Source organism: Staurois parvus, unplaced genomic scaffold (assembly GCF_062004578.1).
Source record: "Staurois parvus isolate SC_StPar_1 unplaced genomic scaffold, SC_StPar_1.0 ptg001522l, whole genome shotgun sequence".
Classification (NCBI taxonomy): domain Eukaryota; kingdom Metazoa; phylum Chordata; class Amphibia; order Anura; family Ranidae; genus Staurois; species Staurois parvus.
The window spans coordinates 1-25,348 of record NW_028319318.1 but is presented as its reverse complement, the minus strand read 5'-3'; the positions used below and the strand labels follow the sequence as shown (position 1 = coordinate 25,348).

Sequence of the window (25,348 nt, the reverse complement as noted above, 5' to 3'; positions counted from 1 at the left end):
CTATTTTTTTAGCTATCAGAATTGGAAGAGGAGAAAAAAAAACATACGAAGTATAACAAAGTTTAAGTGTCATCACTTGATAAATAAGCCTCCATTTTACAGAACATTTTTTTTATTATAAGTCATCAAAATTTCAATCATATGCCCAAAGAAAATAAAATTAGAAAAAATCCTAAAACAATAATAAAACATCCTTATTTATAGCTATACAAATTGGAGTAAAAGAAGAAAACATTCAACATATATGCCTCTTAAAAAAAAATCCTAAAAAAAATCTAAACAATAAAAAAATCCTAAAAAAATAATAATAAATCCTTATTTATAGCTATCAAAATTGGAACAAAAGACAAAAACACATTCAAAATATATGCATCTTAAAAGAAATCCTAAAAGAAAAAATCCTAAAAAAATAATAAAACATCCTTATTTTTAGCTATCAAAATTGGAACAAAAGATAAGCACACTCAAAATATATGCCTCTTAAAAAAAATCCCCCCAAAAAAAATCCTAAAAAAATGCAAATAAATCCTTATTTTTAGCTAACAATATTGGAACAAAAAAAAATCTAAACAATAAAAAATCCTAAAAAAATAATAAAACATCCTTATTTATAGCTATCAAAATTGGAACAAAAGATAAGCACACTCAAAATATATGCCTCTTAAAAAAAAATCCCCCCCAAAAAAATCCTAAAAAAATGCAAATAAATCCTTATTTTTAGCTAACAATATTGGAACAAAAAAAAAATCTAAACAATAAAAAATCCTAAAAAAATAATAAAACATCCTTATTTATAGCTATCAAAATTGGAACAAAAGATAAGCACACTCAAAATATATGCCTCTTAAAAAAAAATCCCCCCCAAAAAAATCCTAAAAAAATGCAAATAAATCCTTATTTTTAGCTAAAAATATTGGAACAAAAAAAAATCTAAACAATAAAAAATCCTAAAAAAATAATAAAACATCCTTATTTATAGCTATCAAAATTGGAACAAAAGAAAAGCACACTCAAAATATATACCTCTTTAAATAAATCCTAAAAAAAATAAATCTAAACAATAAAAAAAATTCTAAAAAAATAAAATATCCTTATTTATAGCTAGCAAAATTGGAACAAAGAAAAAGATATTCAAAATATTTGCCTCTGAAAAAAATCCTAAAAAATGAAACAAAATCCTAAAAATTAATAAAACCATTATTTTTTTAGCTATCGGAATTGGAAAAAAGATACGAAGTATACAAAGTTTCAGTGTCATCACTTGATCAATAAGCCTCCATTTCACAAAACATTTTTCATTAGAAGTCATCAAAATTCACTCATATGCCTAAAGGGAAAAAAAAAATCCTAACAAAAAATTCACAAACATCCTTATTTTTAGCTATCAAAATTATAGCAAAAGAAAAACACATTCAAAATATATGCCTCTTAAAAAAAATCCTAAAAAATAAAATAAAATCCTAAAAAATAATAAAACCACTATTTTTTTAGCTATCAGAATTGGAAGAGGAGAAAAAAAAACATACGAAGTATACAAAGTTTCAGTGTCATCACTTGATAAATAAGCCTCCATTTTACAGAACATTTTTTTATTATAAGTCATCAAAATTTCACTCATATGCCCAAAGAAAAAAAATTAAAAAAAATCCTAAAACAATAATAAAACATCCTTATTTATAGCTATCATAATTGGAACAAAAGACAAAACACATTCAAAATATATGCATCTTAAAAGAAATCCTAAAAAAAAAATCCTAAAAGAAAAAATCCTAAAAAAAATAATAAAACATCCTTATTTATAGCTATCAAAATTGGAGTAAAAGAAGAAAACATTCAACATATATGCCTCTTAAAAAAAAATCCTAAAAAAAAATCTAAACAATAAAGAAATCCTAAACAAATAATAAAACATCCTTATTTTTAGCTATCAAAATTGGAACAAAAGATAAGCACACTCAAAATATATGCCTCTTAAACCCCCCTACCCCCCAAAAAAAAATCCTAAACAAATTCAAATAAATCCTTATTTTTAGCTAACAAATTTGGAACAAAAAAAAATCTAAACAATAAAAAATCCTAAAAAAATAATAAAACATCCTTATTTATAGCTATCAAAATTGGAACAAAAGATAAGCACACTCAAAATATATACCTCTTTAAATAAATCCTAAAAAAAAATCTAAACAATAAAAAAATCCTAAAAAAATTCAAATAAATCCTTATTTTTTAGCTAACAAAATTGGAACAACAAAAATCTAAACAATACAAAATCCTAAAATAAAAAATCCTAAATAAATAATAAAAAACATATTTATTTATAGCTATCAAAATTGGAACAAAAGAAAAGCACACTCAAAATATATGCCTCTTAGAAAAAATCCCCCCCTAAATAAATCCTAAAAAAAAAAAAAATCCTAAAAAAATATAAAAAAATCCTTATTTTTAGCTAGCAAAATTGGAAAAGAAAAAGATATTCAAAATATATTCCTCTTAAAAAAAATCCTAAAAAATAAAATAAAATCCTAAAAAATAATAAAACCGCGGAGCGGATCTTTTCCCCTTTTCCTTGTGCAGGACATATGTGATGGACATAATATTTGCCGTTAATTTGGAAGATGAGAACGTCGATCTTTAGATCCCAGGAAGGTGGAAATCATCGATAAGAAGGGGGAACGAATCTGAATGGAGGATGAGGATGGCCGGCAGCCGGGGACTGAGGGGGGCCGGACTGAGCTGGGAACTGATAAGGCAGACTGGACAAGCCTAGATCATTAAAGGTGGCCATAGATTTCCGATTTTCTTGCCGAATTATCGGCCGATAAAAAAAATCGTCCGATATCTGTACCGTTATTGGGGAAAATGTCGGCCGTTTTTCTTAATTTTAAGAGATTTTGAAAGTCGTCCAAGGTGGAAAATCCTGAGACGATTCGTTAGATCGGGCGATTTTCGCGGTAATTTATGGTCAAATAGGTCGTTCTTCTGGCCGATTTGACAATAAATTGACTATGAAGAAAAAGAAGTAATAGATTTTTCAGGAGAAGAAGAAATAGAATATCAAGTAAAAGAATAGAAGAAAAGAGGAGAAGATGAAATAGATTTTGCAGAAGAAGACGAGAAGGAAAAAGCTGCAACAATGTATCTATTTGTATGCATTTCGGATACAGATGTTTCTATTCGGATACAAATAGATACAATGTTGTTCCTCTTCTTCTTCTTCTGTCAGATATAATAGATGATCTCTCTGCAGGGACTCCGCTATTATATTAATTGACGGCCGCAGACGGGACTAAAACCCGACGACTTTTTTTTTAAATTAGTGGCAACGTCAGCCGTCTGAACGACCGATTTACGACTTTTAAAAAAAAAAAAACGTCTGTGGGCTGCTTAAGAATCCATCTGACACAATGGACAACCAAAGCCGGCCAGCCGGGGCCAACAGGGCGGACGGGAAAGACAAGGAGGACCCGGGATAATGACCTTATCATGGCAGCCGTCATAAAAATCAATAGAAGAATTCTCTGGGGGACGTCTTAGGCAAGCTACAGTCCTAGACTGATGTCCTACTGTGCACACGGGGCCCGACTGCTCCTCGCTCTGAGGATCGGCTGGTGGGACCATGAACACCAGAGCGGGGGTGTAATTACCACAAAGCATTTGCCTAGGGAGGCATTTTTCAGGGGGGGCAGCACTGCCCCTTGGAAGAAGGGATGGAAGAAGGGACACACGTGGCATGGGGACCTGTTAGGTTCTAAGAGAGGCTGCGGGTTTCATGACATTTAGGAACAGCCCAACTCTCCTTCCCGGGGTGAAGATTAGTGTCTCTCTCTCACCATGGGGATGGTGGCTGGTGTATGGGGGGACAGTGGTAGTGGAAGGCTCTCTTGGGTGGGGGGCTGGGGTATTGTTGGTCAATGTCAGTCTCTCTCTGCGGGGGGGGGGGGGGCAATTTGTGTGTTGCCTAGGGCAGCACAAAACCTAAATACACCCCTGCCCCAGAGACTCACCCAGCTAGAAATCTGGTAAGGAGGTGATGAGGAGTTCTAGAAGAAAATTGCTGGTGCCACCTATCTTAGGGAACCAGCAATGATCAGATCCACTATCCAATCATATGTGCCCGACCCCTGACCTAGAACATTGCATAGTATATACTACAAGAACACCCCATAGTATCAAGAACACCCCATAATAAAAAGAACACCCCATGATAACAAGAACACCCCATGATAACAACAAACTTGTCCCATGAACTTCAGTTGGACCAATTGAATTATAGAATGTTAAAAGTATCACGGTTTGGAGACCAGCAGAGAGGCTCCCATTGACCAGCAAGAGAAGCACACAAGCAGGTCACCCTGGTGGATGACGTGGAGAAGGGTCTAAATGCTAACCAGTATTCACCAGAGCTGATGGTGGGGATGGGTTTTGCTCCGTGTTAGTACCAGACTGTGGTCCTCACGATTGCCCCACCAGGAGATGAGCAAGCCGGGGTCCAGTAGCAGATATAGCAGGTAGGGTTCAAGCAGAAGTGTAGTCAGTAAACAAGGCAAAGGTCGGTAACAAGTGGTCACAGGTTGGGTTTAAGCAGAAGCTCAGTCAAGGAACAAGCCAAAGGTCGGTAACAAGTGGTCACAGGTTGGGTTCAAGCAGAAGCTCAGTCAAGGAACAAGCCAAAGGTCGGTAACAAGTGGTCACAGGTTGGGTTCAAGCAGAAGCTCAGTCAAGGAACAAGCCAAAGGTCGGTAACAAGTGGTCACAGGTTGGGTTCAAGCAGAAGCTCAGTCAAGGAACAAGCCAAAGGTCGGTAACAAGTGGTCACAGGTTGGGTTCAAGCAGAAGCTCAGTCAAGGAACAAGCCAAAGGTCGGTAACAAGTGGTCACAGGTTGGGTTCAAGCAGAAGCTCAGTCAAGGAACAAGCCAAAGGTCGGTAACAAGTGGTCACAGGTTGGGTTCAAGCAGAAGCTCAGTCAAGGAACAAGCCAAAGGTCGGTAACAAGTTTTACAAACAATAAAAATGTATTGGCGTGTTCATCCGGCTTTGGTCTGGCGCTACTTTACTTCCACTTCAAACTTTCTGCACCTCAATGTTACAAAAATGTGGACCTAAAAGATCAGCGAGGTCAGTGAGGACCCCCCCATCTTCCCCCATCTGAGGCCGGCTCCTGTATCTGGATAATACGGAAGGTCAATATACCAAAGGTCAGTAACAAGTGGTTGCAGGTTGGGATCAAGCTGAAGCTCAGTCGAGGAACAAGCCAAAGGTCAGTAAAAAGTGGTTGTGGGTTGGGATCAAGTAGCTCAGTCAAGGAACAAGACAAAGGTCGGTAACAAGTGGTTGTAGGTTGGGATCAAGCAGAAGCAAAGTTGAGGAACAAGACAAAGGTCGGTAATGAGTGGTAGCAGAGATACGGATGGCAGCAGGAGTGACAAGATCAAGAATTTGGCTGGAGAGATCACAATAATCTGGCAAACAGGAAGTGGCTTAAATAGTTCATGGGAGGAGCAAAGGGTTCAAGGGAAACAAAAGTTCAAGGCAAGAACATTCAAGGAATTGTCTTGGTAGCTGTCCAGTGGCTCAGCAAGAAGTGATGCCACCAGACACAGCAGAGGTTGCAGGTTCAGACACGGGTCCTGACAAAAAGATACAAACAATATACATTTCTATCGGATGTCTTACTATGTATTGCGCTTCTTTTACCATTCCATAATTCCAATGCGACAACTGAAGCTCCTGTGTATATCTACTCATCATTTTTCATCGTTAGGACCGTGTTTCATGATGAAGGGGGATGTTGCCCCCCGAAACGCATTTTTTTTTTTTACAAACAATTACAATGATCTAGGCGTGTTCACCCGGCTTTGGTCTGGCGCTCCTTTACTTCCACTTCAAACCTTCCGCACTTCAATCTTACAAATATCTGGACCTAAAAGATCAGTGAGGTCAGTGAGGACGTCCCCACCCCCATCTTCCCCCATCTGAGGCTGGATCCTGTATCTGGATATTACGGAAGGTCAGTATACATCGAGAGATGCAGACTTGATGGATCGCCGACAGAACTAACTTCATTTTAAAAGTCTCTTGTGAGATGTGACGTCGTTGAGGGCCCAACGTGGAAAGGGGACGCCGGGGACACATCAAGGACATTGCTGGGCTGCAGGATCTGGTGTCTTAGTTCACCCGTTATGAGCAAAAAGATCTCCACATAATCAGTGCGAGAGATACAAGAAAACGCCAAAACCCGTCTACATTCATAACCGAGAGCCACAGATCTGTACATCTATTACCGAGTCGCGTCATCCCGCAGACGGCTTCCCATCATTTATAATTATCATTCTACACAACAAATGTCCCACTTCTAATATTATTCCACAAATTCATAGATCCGCTCCTAACATGTATCAAAAATACCCTACATTGCCAAAAGTATTACCACCCCCCCAATCATGTGATTCATGTGTTCTAATCCCCTCCCAATCACGTGATTCAGGTGTTCCAATCCCCTCCATATCATGTGATTCAGGTGTTCCAATCCCCTCCCAGTCATGTGATTCAGGTGTTCCAATCCCCTCCATATCATGTGATTCAGGTGTTCCAATCCCCTCCCAATCATGTGATTCAGGTGTTCCAATCCCCTCCCAATCATGTGATTCAGGTGTCCCAATCCCCTCCATATCATGTGATTCAGGTGTTCCAATCCCCTCCATATCATGTGATTCAGGTGTTCCAATCCCCTCCATGGACACAGGTGTATACAATCAAGCCCCTAGGCATGCAGACGGCTTCTACAAACATTGGTGAAAGAATGGGTCGCTCTCAGGAGCTCAGTGACTCCAAGCGTGGTCCCGTGATAGGTGGTCACCTGGGCAATAAGTCCATCCGTGACATTTCCTGGCCACTAAATATTCCACGCTCAACTGTTAGTGGGATTATAACAAAGTGGAAGCAACTGGGAACAACAGCCACTCAGCCACCAAGTGGTAGGCTACGTCACATGACAGGGCGGGGTCAGTGCATGCTGAAGCGCACAGTGCGCAGAAGTCGCCAACTGTCTGCAGAGTCAATAGCTAAAGACCTCCAAACTTGGTGTGGCCTTCAGATGAGCCCAACAACAGTGCGTAGAGAGCTTCATGGAATGGGTTTCCATGGCCGAGCAGCTGCATCCCAGACTTCCATCACCAAGTGCAATGCAAAGCGTCGGATGGTGTAAAGCACGCCGCCACTGGACTCTATAGCAGAGGAGGCGTGTTCTCTGGAGTGACCAATCACGCTTCTCTGGTAATCTGATGGACGTGTCTGGGTTTGGCGGTGGCCAGGAGAACGGTACTTGCCTGACTGCATTGTGCCAAGTGTAAAGTTTGGTGGAGGGGGGATTATGGTGCGGGGGTGTTTTTCAGGGGTTGGGCTTGGCCCACTAGTTCCAGTGAAGGAAACTCTTAAGGCGACATTTTGGACAATTTCATGCTCCCAACTTTGTGGGAGGAGTTTGGGGATGGCCCCTTCCTGTTCCAACATGACTGCCCCCCAGTGCACAAAGCAAGGTCCATAAAGACATGGAGGAGCCAGTTTGGGGTGGAGGAACTTGACTGTCCTGCACAGAGTCCTGACCTCAACCCCATAGAACACCTTTGGGATGAATTAGAGCGGAGACTGCGAGCCAGGCCTCCTCCCCCGACATCAGTGCCTGACCTGACAAATGTGCTTCTGGAAGAATGGTCCAACCTTCCCATAGACACCCTCCTAAACCTTGTGGACGGCCTTCCCAGAAGAGTTGAAGCTGTTATAGGTGCAAAGGGCGGGGCCAACTCAATATTGAACCCTACGGACTAAGACTGGGGGGCCATTAAAGGTCATGTGCGTGGAAAGGGCGGAGCCAACTCAATATTGAACCCTACGGACTAAAACTGGGAGGACATTAAAGGTCATGTGTGTGGAAAGGGCGGGGCCAACTCAATATTGAACCCTACGGACTATGACTTGGGGGCCATTAAAGGTCATGTGTGTGGAAAGGGTGGGGCCAACTCAATATTGAACCCTATGGGCTAAGACTGGGGGGCCATTAAAGGTCATGTGTGTGGAAAGGGTGGGGCCAACTCAATATTGAACCCTATGGGCTAAGACTGGGGGCCCATTAAAGGTCATGTGTGTGGAAAGGGCAGGGCCAACTCAACATTGAACCCTACGGACTAAGACTGAGGGGCCATTAAAGGTCATGTGTGTGGAAAGGGCAGCGGCCCGATACTTGGGGCAATATAGTGTATTTTACTTTATACTGCAGATATAACGTGATGGTGACAATGGTGGTGACAATGGTGGTGACAATGGTGGTGACAATGGTGGTGACAATGGTGGTGATGATGGTGGTAACGATGGTGACAATGGTGGTGACAATGGTGGTGATGATGGTGGTGACCATGGTGGTGACGATGGTGGTGATGATGGTGGTGACGATGGTGACAATGGTGGTGACAATGGTGGTGATGATGGTGGTGATGATGGTGGTGACCATGGTGGTGACCATGGTGGTGATGATGGTGGTGACGATGGTGGTGATGATGGTGGTGACGATGGTGGTGACGATGGTGGTGACAATGGTGGTGACGATGGTGGTGACAATGGTGGTGACAATGGTGGTGATGATGGTGGTGACGATGGTGGTGACGATGGTGGTGACGATGGTGGTGACGATGGTGGTGACGATGGTGGTGATGATGGTGGTGACGATGGTGGTGACGATGATGGTGATGATGATGGTGACAATGGTGGTGATGATGGTGGTGACAATGGTGGTGACAATGGTGGTGACGATGATGGTGATGATGATGGTGACGATGGTGGTGACGATGGTGATGTCCTGCAGTCTAGGGTTGATCATAAACTAGTAGTATGTAGTTGGAAAATGTGAAGACGTTAGGTATGCCTATTCACCAGGATAACATACTGGGGGGAGGGGGGAGGGTTACTGGCTGTAGAAAAAAATGCCATAACCAGCATCTGTAAAGGCGCCCGGTGTGTATGAGGCCTTCTCACGTTGAGGTTGCTCAGGTGACCGCAGTGAAGGAACATCCTCCTATCGGTTTGAGGAAGACAGCAGAGAAAGGCAGAAACCTGCAACTTTGCCGAAATCTTTGCACCGTCAATACGTCACCGACAGAGGATCGAACATTTTCTGACAAATCTGGATCCCCACATTCAATGTCCATCGATGACATTTTTAGGAGGTCTTCATACCCCCCCATGATGACTATGATGGTGAGTTGTGTTGTTCATCACTCTCGTCACGTCAGGATCACATTGTGGGCCCATCAATACCCGGACAATCACGCCCCCCCCCCCCTCCCGTGTGTGATAGCAGCTGTCAGGAGACGATTTGCTTGGCAGTGGGGGGGCGCCGGCGACCTCTCACCTGAACCCATGACCTGCCATGGGGGGGCGTCATTCCAGGATTCAAAGAGCAGCAAGACAGACAGATGAGAACAAACCTCACTTCTGTGGGGAGGAGTGCAGAATCCGCCGGAAAAGAGCCGAAAAACCTGAACCTCGGGACTGACGAGGAAAATATCGATTGCAAAAATCGACTTCTATCGACGAGAATAGGAGAAAAGCGCACTTACCACCCGGGGGGGGCGGTATTCTAAATAGATACCCCATTATTCCAGTATCAGCATTTTCTATCAATCCATGAACGCCTGGAACGCATCAGCCTACCTCGCCTATTAGGCGTCACGTGCGCCGGCCGATTTTACAGCGGCGGTTTTCGGCGTTAGGCGTTTTTTTCTACAGCCAGTAACCCCGCCCCCCCCCCAGCATGTTATCCTAGCTGTCCGTGCGCACATAGGCTTTAATCAGCATTTTTTGGCTAGAAAAAAAAAAAGAACTGGAGGGTTTCAAGAGGAGGGTTTTTTTTTTAGCTATAAAAACGCTCTAATGCTGGTAAAAAAAAAAAACAAAACACTGAAAACCTGACTTTTTTAGCCCAAATTTTATTTTCTTTTCTAAAAAAAAAAGAACATGGAAAACCTGTATTTTTGAGCCACAATTTGAAATTTAATTTTCTTTTGTAAAAAAAAAAAAAAAAATGTTTATTTTCTTTTGTAGGAAAATAAAACCGCAGAAAACCTGCGTTTTTGAGCCAAAATTTTAATTTTAATTTTCTTTTGTTAAAAAAAAAAACGGCAAACCTGTGTTTTTGAGCCAAAATTTTAATTTTCTTTTGTTAAAAAAAAAAAAAACGTGGCAAACCTGCGTTTTTTATTAACATTTATTTACTTATGTATTTATACTATTTATTTACTTATTGCTTAGTGTATTATTAATAATTTATATATTATATGAATAAATAATAATATTATATAAATTGCTAATAATATGTTGAGCAATTAACTCCTTTAGCAATAGTGTAATTCTTGATATAACCTGCGGCCACCGATAATTTAAATATTACATTTAATATTAATAATTAATTATTTTCCCCACCCACTGGGGCGGGGCTTAGTCATAGAGGGCAGTCATGGGGCGAAACGCGTCAGGGCTATGGGGAGGAGCTGAGGTCACACTTTACTTTCCGTAGAGTCGGAGTGGATCGGCGTGTGGCGGTGACTTATTATTGGATTACGGCGCACCCTGGATGGGATGCCTTTCTACCAACCCCCTTCTTAGTGGGATATTTGGGTGACGGCGCCGGGCGCTTGCTGCAGCGCTCCATCAAGTCTCCCGATTGTGTTACCCCCCACTGACAGCCAATCCCAGAGGTCACGCGAAACAGAAGCCACGCCCCGGGCATAAAACCATTACTTTTATAATTATTTAAATAAAATTAAAAAAAATATATAAACATAATGAATACTCGCCGGCGGGTTTTGTTTCTGTAGATATATTGATACATTTGTGTACATTCTTGTTTTCCTGTTTGGTTAATGTCACTGTAACCCCCGGGGGGGGGGAGGGAGGGATCGTTTCTGCTGCACAACTGCCACTCGGCATGATGGGATAAACATGACAAATGTAATAAACAGGAAAGAAATACGACAACCAACACAATCCACCAATACGACAACCACCACATTCCACCAATACGACAACCAACACATTCCACCAATACGACAACCAACACATTCCACCAACACGACAACCACCACATTCCACCAACACGACAACCACCACATTCCACCAACACGACAACCACCACCTTCCACCAATACGACAACCAACACATTCCACTAATACGACAACCATCACATTCCACCAACACGACAACCACCACATTCCACCAACACGACAACCACCACATTCCACCAATACGACAACCACCACCTTCCACCAATACGACAACCAACACATTCCACTAATACGACAACCATCACATTCCACCAATACGACAACCATCACATTCCACCAATACGACAACCACCACATTCCACCAATACGACAACCACCACATTCCGCCAATACGACAACCACCACCTTCCGCCAATACGACAACCACCACCTTCCACCAATACGACAACCAACACATTCCACTAATACGACAACCATCACATTCCACCAATACGACAACCATCACATTCCACCAATACGACAACCACCACATTCCACCAAATACGACAACCACACACATTCCACCAATACGACAACCGCCACATTCCTGCAATAAGCCAACCGCCAAATTCCACCAATACGACAACCATCACATTCCACCAATACGACAACCATCACATTCCACCAATACGACAACCACCACAATCCACCAACAGGACAACCACCACATTCCACCACAATCCACCAATACGACAACCACCACATTCCACCACAATCCACCAATACGACAACCATCACATTCCACCAATACGACAACCACCACATTCCACCAATACGACAACCACCACCTTCCACCAATACGACAACCACCACATTCCACCAACATGACAACCAACACAATCCACCAACACGACAACCGACACATTCCACCAACATGACAACCAACACATTCCATGTCCTTCCCATGGTCAGTACGTCAGGGGAGATCATGAAATGATGGACCAGGAATCCAGGCGGCCCAGACTCCACCCAGAACCGAACTGACAATCTTTGGCGTTCAATCTTCTTGCATTTCATTGTTGGAAGCGATTATTAAAACCTTTTTATAAAACAAAATAAATTCCTGATGTGCCATGTGATGTGGGAGGGGCGTCACCTTGAAGAAGGAGGGGCTTCACCCTGACCAAGGAGGGGCGTCACCCTGAATAGTGAGGGGCCTCACCCTGAACAAGCAGAGGCGTCACCCTGACCAAGGAGGGGCATCACCCTGAACAAGCAGAGGCGTCACCTTGACCAAGGAGGAGCATCACCCTGACCAAGGAGGGGCTTCACCCTGACCAAGGAGGGGCTTCACCCTGTACAAGGAGGGGCGTCACCCTGAACAAGAAGGGGCATCACCCTGTACAAGGAGGGGCGTCACCCTGACCAAGGAGGGGCGTCACCCTGACCAAGGAGGGGCGTCACCCTGACCAAGGAGGGGCGTCACCCTGTACAAGGAGAGGCGTCACCCTGAACAAGGAGGGGCGTCACCCTGACCAAGGAGGGGCGTCACCCTGACCAAGGATGGGCTTCACCCTGTACAAGGAGAGGCGTTACCCTGTACAAGGAGGGGCGTCACCCTTAACAAGGAGGGGCATCACCCTGAAGAAGGAGGGGCTTATCGCCTTACCTGGACACACGGCGGAGTTGTTGCATTGCTTGTGTTCTTTCAGAGGTCCGCTGCAATGGGTGCTGTAGGAGGAGGAGACGCAGAACCGCGTCCGGGACTTCAGCCCCTCCCCGCAGGTGGTGGAACATACGCTCCAGGGAGACCACTCCTCCGCCGCCGGGTCCCCTGCAGGAAAAATGACAGTTTTATGTGTTTATAAATCGTATAAAATGTTTATTTCTTGTAAAATGTCCCAAAATTACTATTATCGACCTGAAGAGAAATGGAAGATCCAGAGAAAAACCGCAACAGATATCATCTCCTCTGATAGGTACACAACCTGATGGTCTCCTATAGCTCTGTGCCTGCTGTGCCCATTATGAGGGTTCCCACCATCCCTGTGCTGAGTTCCTGGGTCTGTACGCCCGCTGTGCCCATTATGAGGGGTTCCCACCATCCCTGTGCCGAGTTCCTGAGTCTGTACACCCGCTGTGAATATTATGAGTGTGACGAGAGTCACTTTGGATGGGGGGCCCATGGAACACAGCTCACTTTGGAGAGGTGGGGAGACCCCTGTCTCAGCTCCCCATATCCCTCTTATGTGTAAGTCACCCTGTGCCTGTTAGGGGTACAGGGTGATCTGTCCTAATATTGGGGGGGGGGGTTGTGGATTGTTTGGTGTCATGTGGCTGCATCCCATTGTTCTATTGTGTGTCTGGCTTGGGAGCAAACTATTATGGGATGTATGTGTCTCCAGCAGCCCTCCCTCCTTATGGGACTGTCTGCTGGTGTGTCTCTTGTTACTAAATGTAGATTGGCCCGCCCTGTGTCATTATGCAGGGAGGGGGATTGCCCCGCCCTGTGTCATTATGCAGGGAGGGGGGATTTCCCCGCCCTGTGTCATTATGCAGGGAGGGGGATTGCCCCGCCCTGTGTCATTATGCAGGGAGGGGGGATTGCCCATCCCTGTGTCATTATGCAGGGAGGGGGGATTGCCCCGCCCTGTGTCATTATGCAGGGAGGGGGGATTGCCCCGCCCTGTGTCATTATGCAGGGAGGGGGGATTGCCCCGCCCTGTGTCATTATGCAGGGAGGGGGGATTGTCCCGCCCTGTGTCATTATGCAGGGAGGGGGGATTGCCCCGCCCTGTGTCATTATGCAGGGAGGGGGGATTGCCCCGCCCTGTGTCATTATGCAGGGAGGGGGGATTGCCCCGCCCTGTGTCATTATGCAGGGAGGGGGGATTGTCCCGCCCTGTGTCATTATGCAGGGAGGGGGGATTGCCCCGCCCTGTGTCATTATGCAGGGAGGGGGGATTGCCCATCCCTGTGTCATTATGCAGGGAGGGGGGATTGCCCCGCACCTGTGTCATTATGCAGGGAGGGGGGATTGCCCCACCCTGTGTCATTCTGCAGGGAGGGGGGATTGCCCCACCCTGTGTCATTATGCAGGGAGGGGGGATTGCCCCCTGAGTGTATATATCTTGTATCTGTGTTCAAATCCGGTTCCGTTACATTGGTGCAGTCGGGGTCGGTTCCGTTACATTGGTGCAGTCGGGGTCCAGTTCCGTTACATTGGTGGCAGCGGTGGGATTTTGCTTCCAAGCTGTGAACACGTCCAAACCACCACCGGGATCCAAGATCAGGAAAGGAGACGTCGGTCACCCCAGTGGAGATGTGGACCTGGCATCAGAGTTCCCGGGGCTGCTGCGGATCGTTCTTGCACCATACTCCAGGACTGTGTCTGCGGATGAGTACCTGGAGCTCAGGCAGTGGATTTGGGTGCTGCTTTGGAGTGGAGCCCTCCAGGTTGCTGGTATGGACAAGGACAAGTGCTATCCAACCCCAGGGGAACGGGCCAGGGACCATCGGAAGTTACGGATGCCATTCCTGGGAGAGCGACCCCAGGAGCAATGGGTGACTGAGTTGGACAGGCTGGTCCAGCAGGAGATAGAGCTGGACGACCGATATCAGGCTCTGCAATGGTACGCAGAGCAGGAATATTTAGGGGTGACAACAGAATGCTCTCCGGAGGGATATGACTTTGGTGGCCCTGGATTGCTGTGGGAGAGCCTTACAGATCATCGTGTGTTTGGTGATGAAGGAGAACCCACCCTGGAGGAGTTGCGAGAAGGCAGAGAGGCTATGTTCGGTCTCACAGGGGTCTCAGAGCTTGAACCAGATCTGGAATACCTGCTGATGAAAGAACAGGATCTGGAAAGGGCATACAGGCAACTGCTAAAACAAGTTCAGCAGCATGCCCAAGAATCGGCAGTGGAAAATCCAGAGACTGGAGATTTGATAGACTTCTCTGCTGAGGAAAAACAACCTGGTGAGCCTCCAGCAGAAGAGCCGGCAACAGACCCAAACATTGCTGACCTCTGCCCAGCACTGGTAACATCTTCTGGGCTCCACGGACAGGAGATGGTGAACCCCTATCCCTAGACACCAGTTCCAGAGACTGGGGATTTGATTGACTTTTCTGCTGAGGAGGAACCAGCCGGCAAGCCTCCCGCAGAAGAGCTGACATCAGGTCATGGCGTGGTTGACCTCTGCCCACAACAATCAGCACCGCAGGAGCTACAGGAAGAGGATGCAATCGGCACCTCACAACTGCAGCTTGAGCTGATCCATGGATGGGACTTCAGTCTCCACTGACACAACCCCAGAAAAGGGTCTGGCATTGGGACAGGAGGAGGTCAGCTGTACTTTGCAAACACTGGGGGGTGTCCATCAAGTCAGAGTGGATGAGACTACAGTCACCACCTGGGTACCCCAGGGATGGTGGGCAGTCGGCCTAGATCCCCCACCACATGATGGAGTCGGCCCAGATCCCCCACCGCATGATGGAGTCGGCCCAGATCCCCCACCGCATGATGGAGTCGGCCCAGATCCCCCACAGCATGATGGAGTCGGCCCAGATCCCCCACCACATGATGGAGTCGGCCCAGATCCCCCACAACATGATGGAGTCGGCCCAGATCCCCCACCGCATGATAGAGTCGGCCCAGATCCCCCACAACATGATGGAGTCGGCCCAGATCCCCCACCACATGATGGAGTCGGCCCAGATCCCCCACAACATGATGGAGTCGGCCCAGATCCCCCACCGCATGATGGAGTCGGCCCAGATCCCCCACCGCATGATGGAGTCGGCCCAGATCCCCCACAACATGATGGAGTCGGCCCAGATCCCCCACAACATGATGGAGTCGGCCCAGATCCCCCACCACATGATGGAGTCGGCCCAGATCCCCCACAACATGATGGAGTCGGCCCAGATCCCCCACAACATGATGGAGTCGGCTCAGATCCCCCACCACATGATGGAGTCGGCCCAGATCCCCCACAACATGATGGAGTCGGCTCAGATCCCCCACCACATGATGGAGTCGGCCCAGATCCCCCACAACATGATGGAGTCGGCCCAGATCCCCCACAACATGATGGAGTCGGCCCAGATCCCCCACCACATGATGGAGTCGGCCCAGCCACCTTGTCTTCTCTCCAGTGGCTGAGAGCACTTCATGGAGAAGGACCAGTCCGTACTTCTCCCCAGCGGCGGGTATGTTCTACGGGAGAGGCAGAGGTTGGCTGGGTGAGGAATGCTTTGTGTGGGACCATTTGTTTGGGGTACTGTGTGGGTGCCGGTATTGGGGGACTGGAAGTACAGACTAACCTCAGAGTCCACCCGTCTGGGGATTCCTCCTGCAATAGTCTCCTGCTGAAAGAGGAGATATGTGATAGGAGTCACTTTGGGGGGGGGGGGGGGGCCCATGGAACACAGATCACTTTGGAGAGGTGGGGAGACCCCTGTCTCAGCTCCCCATATCCCTCTTATGTGTAAGTCACCCTGTGCTGTTAGGGGTACAGGGTGATCTGTCCTAATATTGGGGTGGGGGGTTGTGGATTGTTTGGTGTCATGTGGCTGCATCCCATTGTTCTAGCGTCTTGCTTGGGAGCAAACTATTATGGGATGTATGTGTTTGTGTATTGGCTTGGTGGGGGGGTCTCCAGCAGCCCTCCCTCCTGATGGGACTGGCTGTTGGTGTGTCTCTTGTTACTAAATGTAGATTGCCCCGCCCTGTGTCATTATGTAGGGAGGGGGGATTGCCCCGCCCTGTGTCATTATGCAGGGAGGGGGGATTGCCCCGCCCTGTGTCATTATGCAGGGAGGGGGGATTGCCCCGCCCTGTGTCATTATGCAGGGAGGGGGGATTGCCCCGCCCTGTGTCATTATGCAGGGAGGGGGGATTGCCCCGCCCTGTGTCATTATGCAGGGGGGGGGGGTTGTCCCCTGAGTGTATATATCTTGTATCTGTGGTAAAATAAACTAGTCTACTTCCTGGATTACTCCAAGATTGGTGTGGTCTGGTCCTGTATGGTCGGCTGTGGTGTCAGTGGTCGGTGTTCGGACGGGGAAGCGATAGTTTAATGGAAGTACCCAGCGCAGTCTGGGGTCGGTTCCATTACAATGAGGGGTTCCAAGCATCCCTGTTCTGGTTCCCGTGTCTGAACACCCGCTGTGCCCATTATGAGGGGTTCCCATCTCCCCTGTGCTGAGTTCCCGGGTCTGCACAGGGATGGTGGGAACCCCTCATAATGGGCACAGCAGGCGTGCAGACCTGAAAACTCAGCACAGGGATGGTGGGAGCTCCTCATAATGGGCACAGCGGGTGTACAGACCCGGGTACTCAGCACAGGGATGGTGGGAACCCCTCATAATGGACACAGCAGCCATGAAGACCCGAGAACTCAGCACAGGGATGGTGGGAACCCCTCATAATGGACACAGCAGCCATGAAGACCCGGAAGCTCAGCACAGCGATGGTGAGAACCCCTCATAATGGGCACAGCAGGCGTACAGACAGGGAACTCAGCACAGGGACGGTGGGAACCCCTCATAATGGGCACAGCGGGTGTACAGACCCAGGAACTCAGCACAGGGATGGTGGGAACACCTCATAATGGGCACAGCGGGTGTACAGACCCGGGAACACCTTCATTACTCCATGCACAGTGAAGGATGTCCTCTGGCTTCAGGTAGACATTGATCATTCTCGATGACGTTGGCTGGTAATGAGGTTTCGGTGAATTGCGGTCCCTCGGAAGGTTCCGTGGCCTTTCTCAGATTGCCGCGTTCCTCAGCTCCCGGCGGCGTGGCTCCTCCCAGTAACTCATCCTGAGTGCAGAGACGTCTTGCCGGTCAGATAACTGCCAGCGCAGCTGTTTTCAGGAGTCATTTTCTCGGCGCTCTGCTCCTCGCAGCTGGGAACTTGTCGGTGAAATATCGGACGTGCTTAGGGACCCGCTGCGAAGATGGAGAGGAATTTGCTGCAAAAAGGCCAACAGCAGGTGGCAGCTCGGAAAATATAGAAATAACCAGGAGAGGGGGATGGATGGCTCCCGGAAGGTTCTTTGTCATGTTATTCCTCAGATACAGCGCGGCCTTCTCCCACCGGTGACTTTAGAGCCCCGCGCCACACACCACACGCCACACGCCACGCGCCACACACCACACGCCACACACCACACGCCACGCGCCACACACCACACACCACACACCACACGCCACACACCACACGCCACGCGCCACACACCACGCGCCACGCACCACACGCCACGCACCACACGCCACGCGCCACGCACCACACGCCACGCGCCACGCGCCACACACCACGCGCCACACACGCCACACGCCACACGCCACACACCACGCGCCACACACCACGCGCCACACACCACGCGCCACACGCCACACACCACACGCCACACACCACGCGCCACGCCCTGATATTATTCTAAATTTAACTTTACAGATGTGGAGAAATAATTTATTGCCGGAAGATTCAACATCTGCAAAATATCGATGTATCATGAGCTGCTGGACTGCCAGAGAAAACCAACCGGATCCAGAAACCTTCTCAGACATGAGATTTAAGGAGGATCTCCGATCAGGAGGGGAAAGAGACGAGTCTATTGGTTATAAAGGTCACCCTCCACCTCTAGAACCGCCTCCCGAAACCCGGCTTCACATGGAACTCCAGGCTCCCTCCAGAGGTGGCCAGACGTTCCTTGAGCTGTGGTTGACTGACCTTCCACTGGATGGTGCCTCCAAGACCAAAGATACTTGGTACAGACCCAGGAACCCATTACAGGGATGGTGGGAACCCCTCATAATGGGCACAGCGGGCGTAAAGACCCGGGAACTCAGCACAGGGATGGTGGGAACCCCTCATAATGGGCACAGCGGGTGTACAGACCCGGGAACTCAGCACAGGGATGGTGGGAACCCCTCATAATGGGCACAGCGGGTGTACAGACCCGGGAACTCAGCACAGGGATGGTGGGAACCCCTCATAATGGGCTCAGGGCTGTACTGTGTGGCAGAGATGTGTAATCTCAGCACTGGATGGGCAGACACACACATCATTTGTCAGGTAGCACAGCTCCCTTGTTTTTTATCTGTACATTCGGATGATTTTCCCGGAGTTCGGCTCTCCTGGTGTCAGGGCCGTCCCCTCCGTTCTGAGTGACACCTTCCCATGCGGCGGGGTGAAGCGCTCTCCTGGTGTCAGGGCCGTCCCCTCCGTTCTGAGTGACACCTTCCCATGCGGCGGGATGAAGCGCTCTCCTGGTGTCAGGGCCGTCCCCTCCGTTCTGAGTGACACCTTCCCATGCGGCGGGGTAAAGCGCTCTCCTGGTGTCAGGGCCGTCCCCTCCGTTCTGAGTGACACCTTCCCATGCGGCGGGGTGAAGCGCTCTCCTGGTGTCAGGGCCGTCCCCTCCATTCTGAGTGACACCTTCCCATGCGGCGGGGTGAAGCGCTCTCCTGGTGTCAGGGCCGTCCCCTCCGTTCTGAGTGACACCTTCCCATGCGGCGGGGTGAAGCGCTCTCCTGGTGTCAGGGCCGTCCCCTCCGTTCTGAGTGACACCTTCCCATGCGGCGGGATGAAGCGCTCTCCTGGTGTCAGGGCCGTCCCCTCCGTTCTGAGTGACACCTTCCCATGCGGCGGGGTAAAGCGCTCTCCTGGTGTCAGGGCCGTCCCCTCCGTTCTGAGTGACACCTTCCCATGCGGCGGGGTGAAGCGCTCTCCTGGTGTCAGGGCCGTCCCCTCCATTCTGAGTGACACCTTCCCATGCGGCAGGGTGAAGCGCTCTCCTGGTGTCAGGGCCGTCCCCTCCATTCTGAGTGACACCTTCCCATGCGGCGGGGTGAAGCGCTCTCCTGGTGTCAGGGCCGTCCCCTCCATTCTGAGTGACACCTTCCCATGCGGCGGGGTGAAGCGCTCTCCTGGTGTCAGGGCCGTCCCCTCCATTCTGAGTGACACCTTCCCATGCGGCGGGGTGAAGCGCTCTCCTGGTGTCAGGGCCGTCCCCTCCATTCTGAGTGACACCTTCCCATGCGGCGGGGTGAAGCGCTCTCCTGGTGTCAGGGCCGTCCCCTCCGTTCTGAGTGACAACTTCCCATGCGGCGGGATGAAGCGCTCTCCTGGTGTCAGGGCCGTCCCCTCCATTCTGAGTGACACCTTCCCATGCGGCGGGATGAAGCGCTCTCCTGGTGTCAGGGCCGTCCCCTCCATTCTGAGTGACACCTTCCCATGCGGCGGGGTGAAGCGCTCTCCTGGTGTCAGGGCCGTCCCCTCCGTTCTGAGTGACACCTTCCCATGCGGCGGGATGAAGCGCTCTCCTGGTGTCAGGGCCGTCCCCTCCGTTCTGAGTGACACCTTCCCATGCGGCGGGGTGAAGCGCTCTCCTGGTGTCAGGGCCGTCCCCTCCGTTCTGAGTGACACCTTCCCATGCGGCGGGGTGAAGCGCTCTCCTGGTGTCAGGGCCGTCCCCTCCGTTCTGAGTGACACCTTCCCATGCGGCGGGGTGAAGCGCTCTCCTGGTGTCAGGGCCGTCCCCTCCATTCTGAGTGACACCTTCCCATGCGGCGGGATGAAGCGCTCTCCTGGTGTCAGGGCCGTCCCCTCCATTCTGAGTGACACCTTCCCATGCGGCGGGATGAAGCGCTCTCCTGGTGTCAGGGCCGTCCCCTCCATTCTGAGTGACACCTTCCCATGCGGCGGGGTGAAGCGCTCTCCTGGTGTCAGGGCCGTCCCCTCCGTTCTGAGTGACACCTTCCCATGCGGCGGGATGAAGCGCTCTCCTGGTGTCAGGGCCGTCCCCTCCGTTCTGAGTGACACCTTCCCATGCGGCGGGGTGAAGCGCTCTCCTGGTGTCAGGGCCGTCCCCTCCATTCTGAGTGACACCTTCCCATGCGGCGGGATGAAGCGCTCTCCTGGTGTCAGGGCCGTCCCCTCCGTTCTGAGTGACACCTTCCCATGCGGCGGGGTGAAGCGCTCTCCTGGTGTCAGGGCCGTCCCCTCCGTTCTGAGTGACACCTTCCCATGCGGCGGGGTGAAGCGCTCTCCTGGTGTCAGGGCCGTCCCCTCCATTCTGAGTGACACCTTCCCATGCGGCGGGGTGAAACGCTCTCCTGGTGTCAGGGCCGTCCCCTCCATTCTGAGTGACACCTTCCCATGCGGCGGGGTGAAGCGCTCTCCTGGTGTCAGGGCCGTCCCCTCCGTTCTGAGTGACACCTTCCCATGCGGCGGGGTGAAGCGCTCTCCTGGTGTCAGGGCCGTCCCCTCCATTCTGAGTGACACCTTCCCATGCGGCGGGATGAAGCGCTCTCCTGGTGTCAGGGCCGTCCCCTCCATTCTGAGTGACACCTTCCCATGCGGCGGGATGAAGCGCTCTCCTGGTGTCAGGGCCGTCCCCTCCATTCTGAGTGACACCTTCCCATGCGGCGGGGTGAAGCGCTCTCCTGGTGTCAGGGCCGTCCCCTCCGTTCTGAGTGACACCTTCCCATGCGGCGGGGTGAAGCGCTCTCCTGGTGTCAGGGCCGTCCCCTCCGTTCTGAGTGACACCTTCCCATGCGGCGGGGTGAAGCGCTCTCCTGGTGTCAGGGCCGTCCCCTCCGTTCTGAGTGACACCTTCCCATGCGGCGGGGTGAAGCGCTCTCCTGGTGTCAGGGCCGTCCCCTCCATTCTGAGTGACACCTTCCCATGCGGCGGGATGAAGCGCTCTCCTGGTGTCAGGGCCGTCCCCTCCATTCTGAGTGACACCTTCCCATGCGGCGGGATGAAGCGCTCTCCTGGTGTCAGGGCCGTCCCCTCCATTCTGAGTGACACCTTCCCATGCGGCGGGGTGAAGCGCTCTCCTGGTGTCAGGGCCGTCCCCTCCGTTCTGAGTGACACCTTCCCATGCGGCGGGGTGAAGCGCTCTCCTGGTGTCAGGGCCGTCCCCTCCGTTCTGAGTGACACCTTCCCATGCGGCGGGGTGAAGCGCTCTCCTCATTACTGAGCGTCTCTCCGGAGAAGATGAAGTCTTTATTGGTTCTGTGATGGCAGCACTGAGAGCCGCCCGGCCCGACCTCACCCCGATCTATTCCGAGACGTCGGATCCCTAAATTATTGAGTCTGTGCTTTTCGCAGCGCTGTACATCATCCGCGCCGTCCTGAAATAGCGGCTATAACAGGGACAGCGCCATAAATCCTGCATGACACCAAATATTACAGAACGATCCTCAGAGGAACGATCGGCCAGGATGAGATGAGACAGTTAAAGGGGGGCTCCACATGGGATGCATGAACCCTCTGTACAGATTCTGGGGTTCTGATCCGCCTGATTCCTCCTCGGACAGCTTGGCTTCTCCTGATGACTATGCAGAGCCAGGGGACCGTATATAGAGCCCGAGGGCCCGTTCACACTCCATGCGTTTCAGGTGCTTTTTTTCTGCATCCAAAATGCACAGAAAGTCGGTGTCATCGTTCCCATCAGTGCTGGCAGTTCCGGTGCGTTCCGGATGTAGAAAAAAAAAAAGTAGAACAGGCTGCATCTTTCCTACACAGAACTGCACTGGAACGCGGTAAAACACATAAAAAATGCACCGGAATGCACCAAAATGCATCACAAATTAACCAAAATGCACCAAATCACATGAAAAATGCACCGGAATGCATCAAAATGCATCAAAAATGAACCGGAATGCACCAAATCACATAAAAAATGCACCAGAATGCACCAAAATGCATCAAAAATGCACCAAGTTGACTAAAAATGCACCGGAATGCACCAAATCGCATAAAAATGCACCAAAGCGCACCTAAAACGCACCGGAATGCACATTTCTCTATTTATGAAGAAATTAAGAAAAAAAGGAGAGGAAACAATGTACCAGAACACATCAAAAACACATAAAAAACGCAGCAAACGTGCATCCGGAACACATCCAGACTGGGCTTCTATGGCTTCCATGTGGTGAACCGACCCTTATACATCCCTCACCCTTTACCCAGTAATATGATCACTGGGTCTCTGTGCTTCTCTATGGAATGCAAGCAGATCATGGATGGTGGGAGGGGCTGTGATGTGTTCAGGAAGCTGTGTACAGCACCCTGCCGGCCCCTCCCACCATCCATGCCTCAGCGCTCCTCTCAAGAGCCCTCAACCCTGCTGCAAACAGTGGGAGGAGTTATGCAAATATCAAAATATGATGGGCGGGTGTCAATGTGGAAGAGTGGGCGTGTCCTAGGCAAGCTGCATTTACATAATAAAGCCTAGAGGTGGTGCTGAACCTCCATCATCATTAGCGGGTGTACAGAACTCGGCACAGGGATGGTGGGAACCCCTCATAATGGGCACAGCAGGTGTACAGACCCGGGGACTCAGCACAGGGATGGTGGGAACCCCTCATAATGGTCACAACGGATGTACAGACCCGGGAACTTTAGCACAGGATGGTGGGAACCCCTCATAATGGGCACTGCTGGGGTACAGACCCGGGAACTCAGGACAGGGATGGTGGGAACCCGTCATAATGGGCACAGCGGGCGTACAGACCCGGGAACTCAGAACAGGGATGGTGGGAACCCCTAATAATGGGCACAGGGATGGTGGGAACCCCTCATAATGGGCACAGGGATGGTGGGAACCCCTCATAATGGTCACAACGGGTGTACAGACCCGGAACTCAGCACAGGGATGGTGGGAACCCCTCATAATGGGCCACAGCGGGCGTACAGACCCGGGAACTCGGCACAGGGATGGTGGGAACCCCTCATAATGGGCACAGCGGGGGTATAGACCCGGGAAATGGCACAGGGATGGTGGGAACCCCTCATAATGGGCACAGGGATGGTGGGAACCCCTCATAATGGGCACAGAGATGGTGGGAACCCCTCATAATGGGCACAGGGATGGTGGGAACCCTCATAATGGGCACAGAGATGGTGGGAACCCCTCATAATGGGCACAGGGATGGTGGGAACCCCTCATAATGGGCACCGGGATGGTGGGAACCCCTCATAATGGGCACAGGGATGGTGGGAACCCCTCATCATGGGGCACAGCGGGGGTACAGACCAGCGCTCCTCTCAGGAGCCCCCCACCCTGCTGCAAGCTGATCATGTCGGCAGGAGAAGCCCACACAGGCCCCCCCGTTATCAGGCAGTATATATATATATACAGGTGGGTGGTGATCTCACCTATCTGGGGTGCCGGGTAACCCAACTGATATTCTTCCCGTCGTCCTTCTTCTTGTTGTCGATCGACCTGAGAGACTGACTGCGGGAATCGTACCTCCCATTGGCTGCAAGAAAACCAGAGAGACGATCTCAGCAACTCGGATGGATGAATGCAGATAAAAGACAATAACAAGATACAATGTAATCCTCCTCCACATGGGGGCGCTGCAGGCGGGATCTACTCAGCACTTTTACTGGAAAGAATCTACTAGTATGACACAGTGATAGAAAATGTGACAGAGAAAGTGACATGGCAGCACAGAGGCTGAGTGGTCAGCACTTCCCCCCGGCAGCACTTGGGTCATCGGTTCAATTCCCAACCACGGCACCACCTGCCTGGAGTTTGCATGTTCTCCCTGTGCCTGGTGGGTTTCCTCCGGGTACTCCGGTTTACTCTCCCTAGTATATGAATGTGAGTTAGGGACATTAGATTGTACGCTCCTCGGGGGCGGGGACTAATACTGATCACAAAATGTCATTTTTTTGTTTTGAATTCTTATGTTTTTATCTAGGAATCAATTTTTAAAGACAATATAAACAGAAAAACCTGAATTTGTCCATAAAAAAGAAAAAGAAAGAAAATCATTTTTGAAATCTGAAATAATGACGAGATTTGGGCTCGGTCTTCACTGTGATTGGCACCCTGTCAGGTGCAATGCTTTGGCCAATCATAGCACACCATGACGTCACATAGGGGTGGGGTCACCTGGTTGACATCACCAGGTGGCCCCGCCCCCTTAGATATTCAAGAACTGTCAGGCCGGCACCAGGGGCCGACTGACAACTCATGGGGGCCCCCGGGCAATAGGGGATCATGGGGCCCCTGTGTCCTCAAAAAAGCCTATAAAAAAGGTACCAGGGGCATCTCATGGGGCCCCCTACTGACTCCGGGCCCTCGGGCAGTGTCCAAGTTTCCAAATGGTCAGTCCGCCCCCCTGGCCGGCACAGCTGATGGACGGCGGGAGTGCAGCGTTTTTTCCCCTTTTTCGGGTTGGCGGGGGGCGGTGGGATTGGCGTTGGATCTACTTCAGGGGACATTGTTTTGTATTTTTGGTTTTTTAAAAAAGGACTCGTCACGGACCGTCTCCGTCATCT

At 49.9% G+C, this 25,348-nt stretch overlaps 1 protein-coding gene across 1 annotated transcript in view; it reads right to left on the bottom strand.

Moving 5' to 3' along the window:
• Positions 1-24,318, bottom strand: part of LOC149435389 (adhesion G protein-coupled receptor B1-like) — a gene marked incomplete at its 5' end in the record, with an annotated part of 89,801 nt that extends 65,483 nt beyond the window's left edge. The window contains 3 exon segments of the mRNA XM_089662703.1: positions 12,703-12,867; positions 24,215-24,253; positions 24,256-24,318. Coding sequence (XP_089518829.1) covers positions 12,703-12,867; positions 24,215-24,253; positions 24,256-24,318 — 267 coding nt within the window.
• Between the last annotated feature and the right edge of the window lie 1,030 nt (positions 24,319-25,348).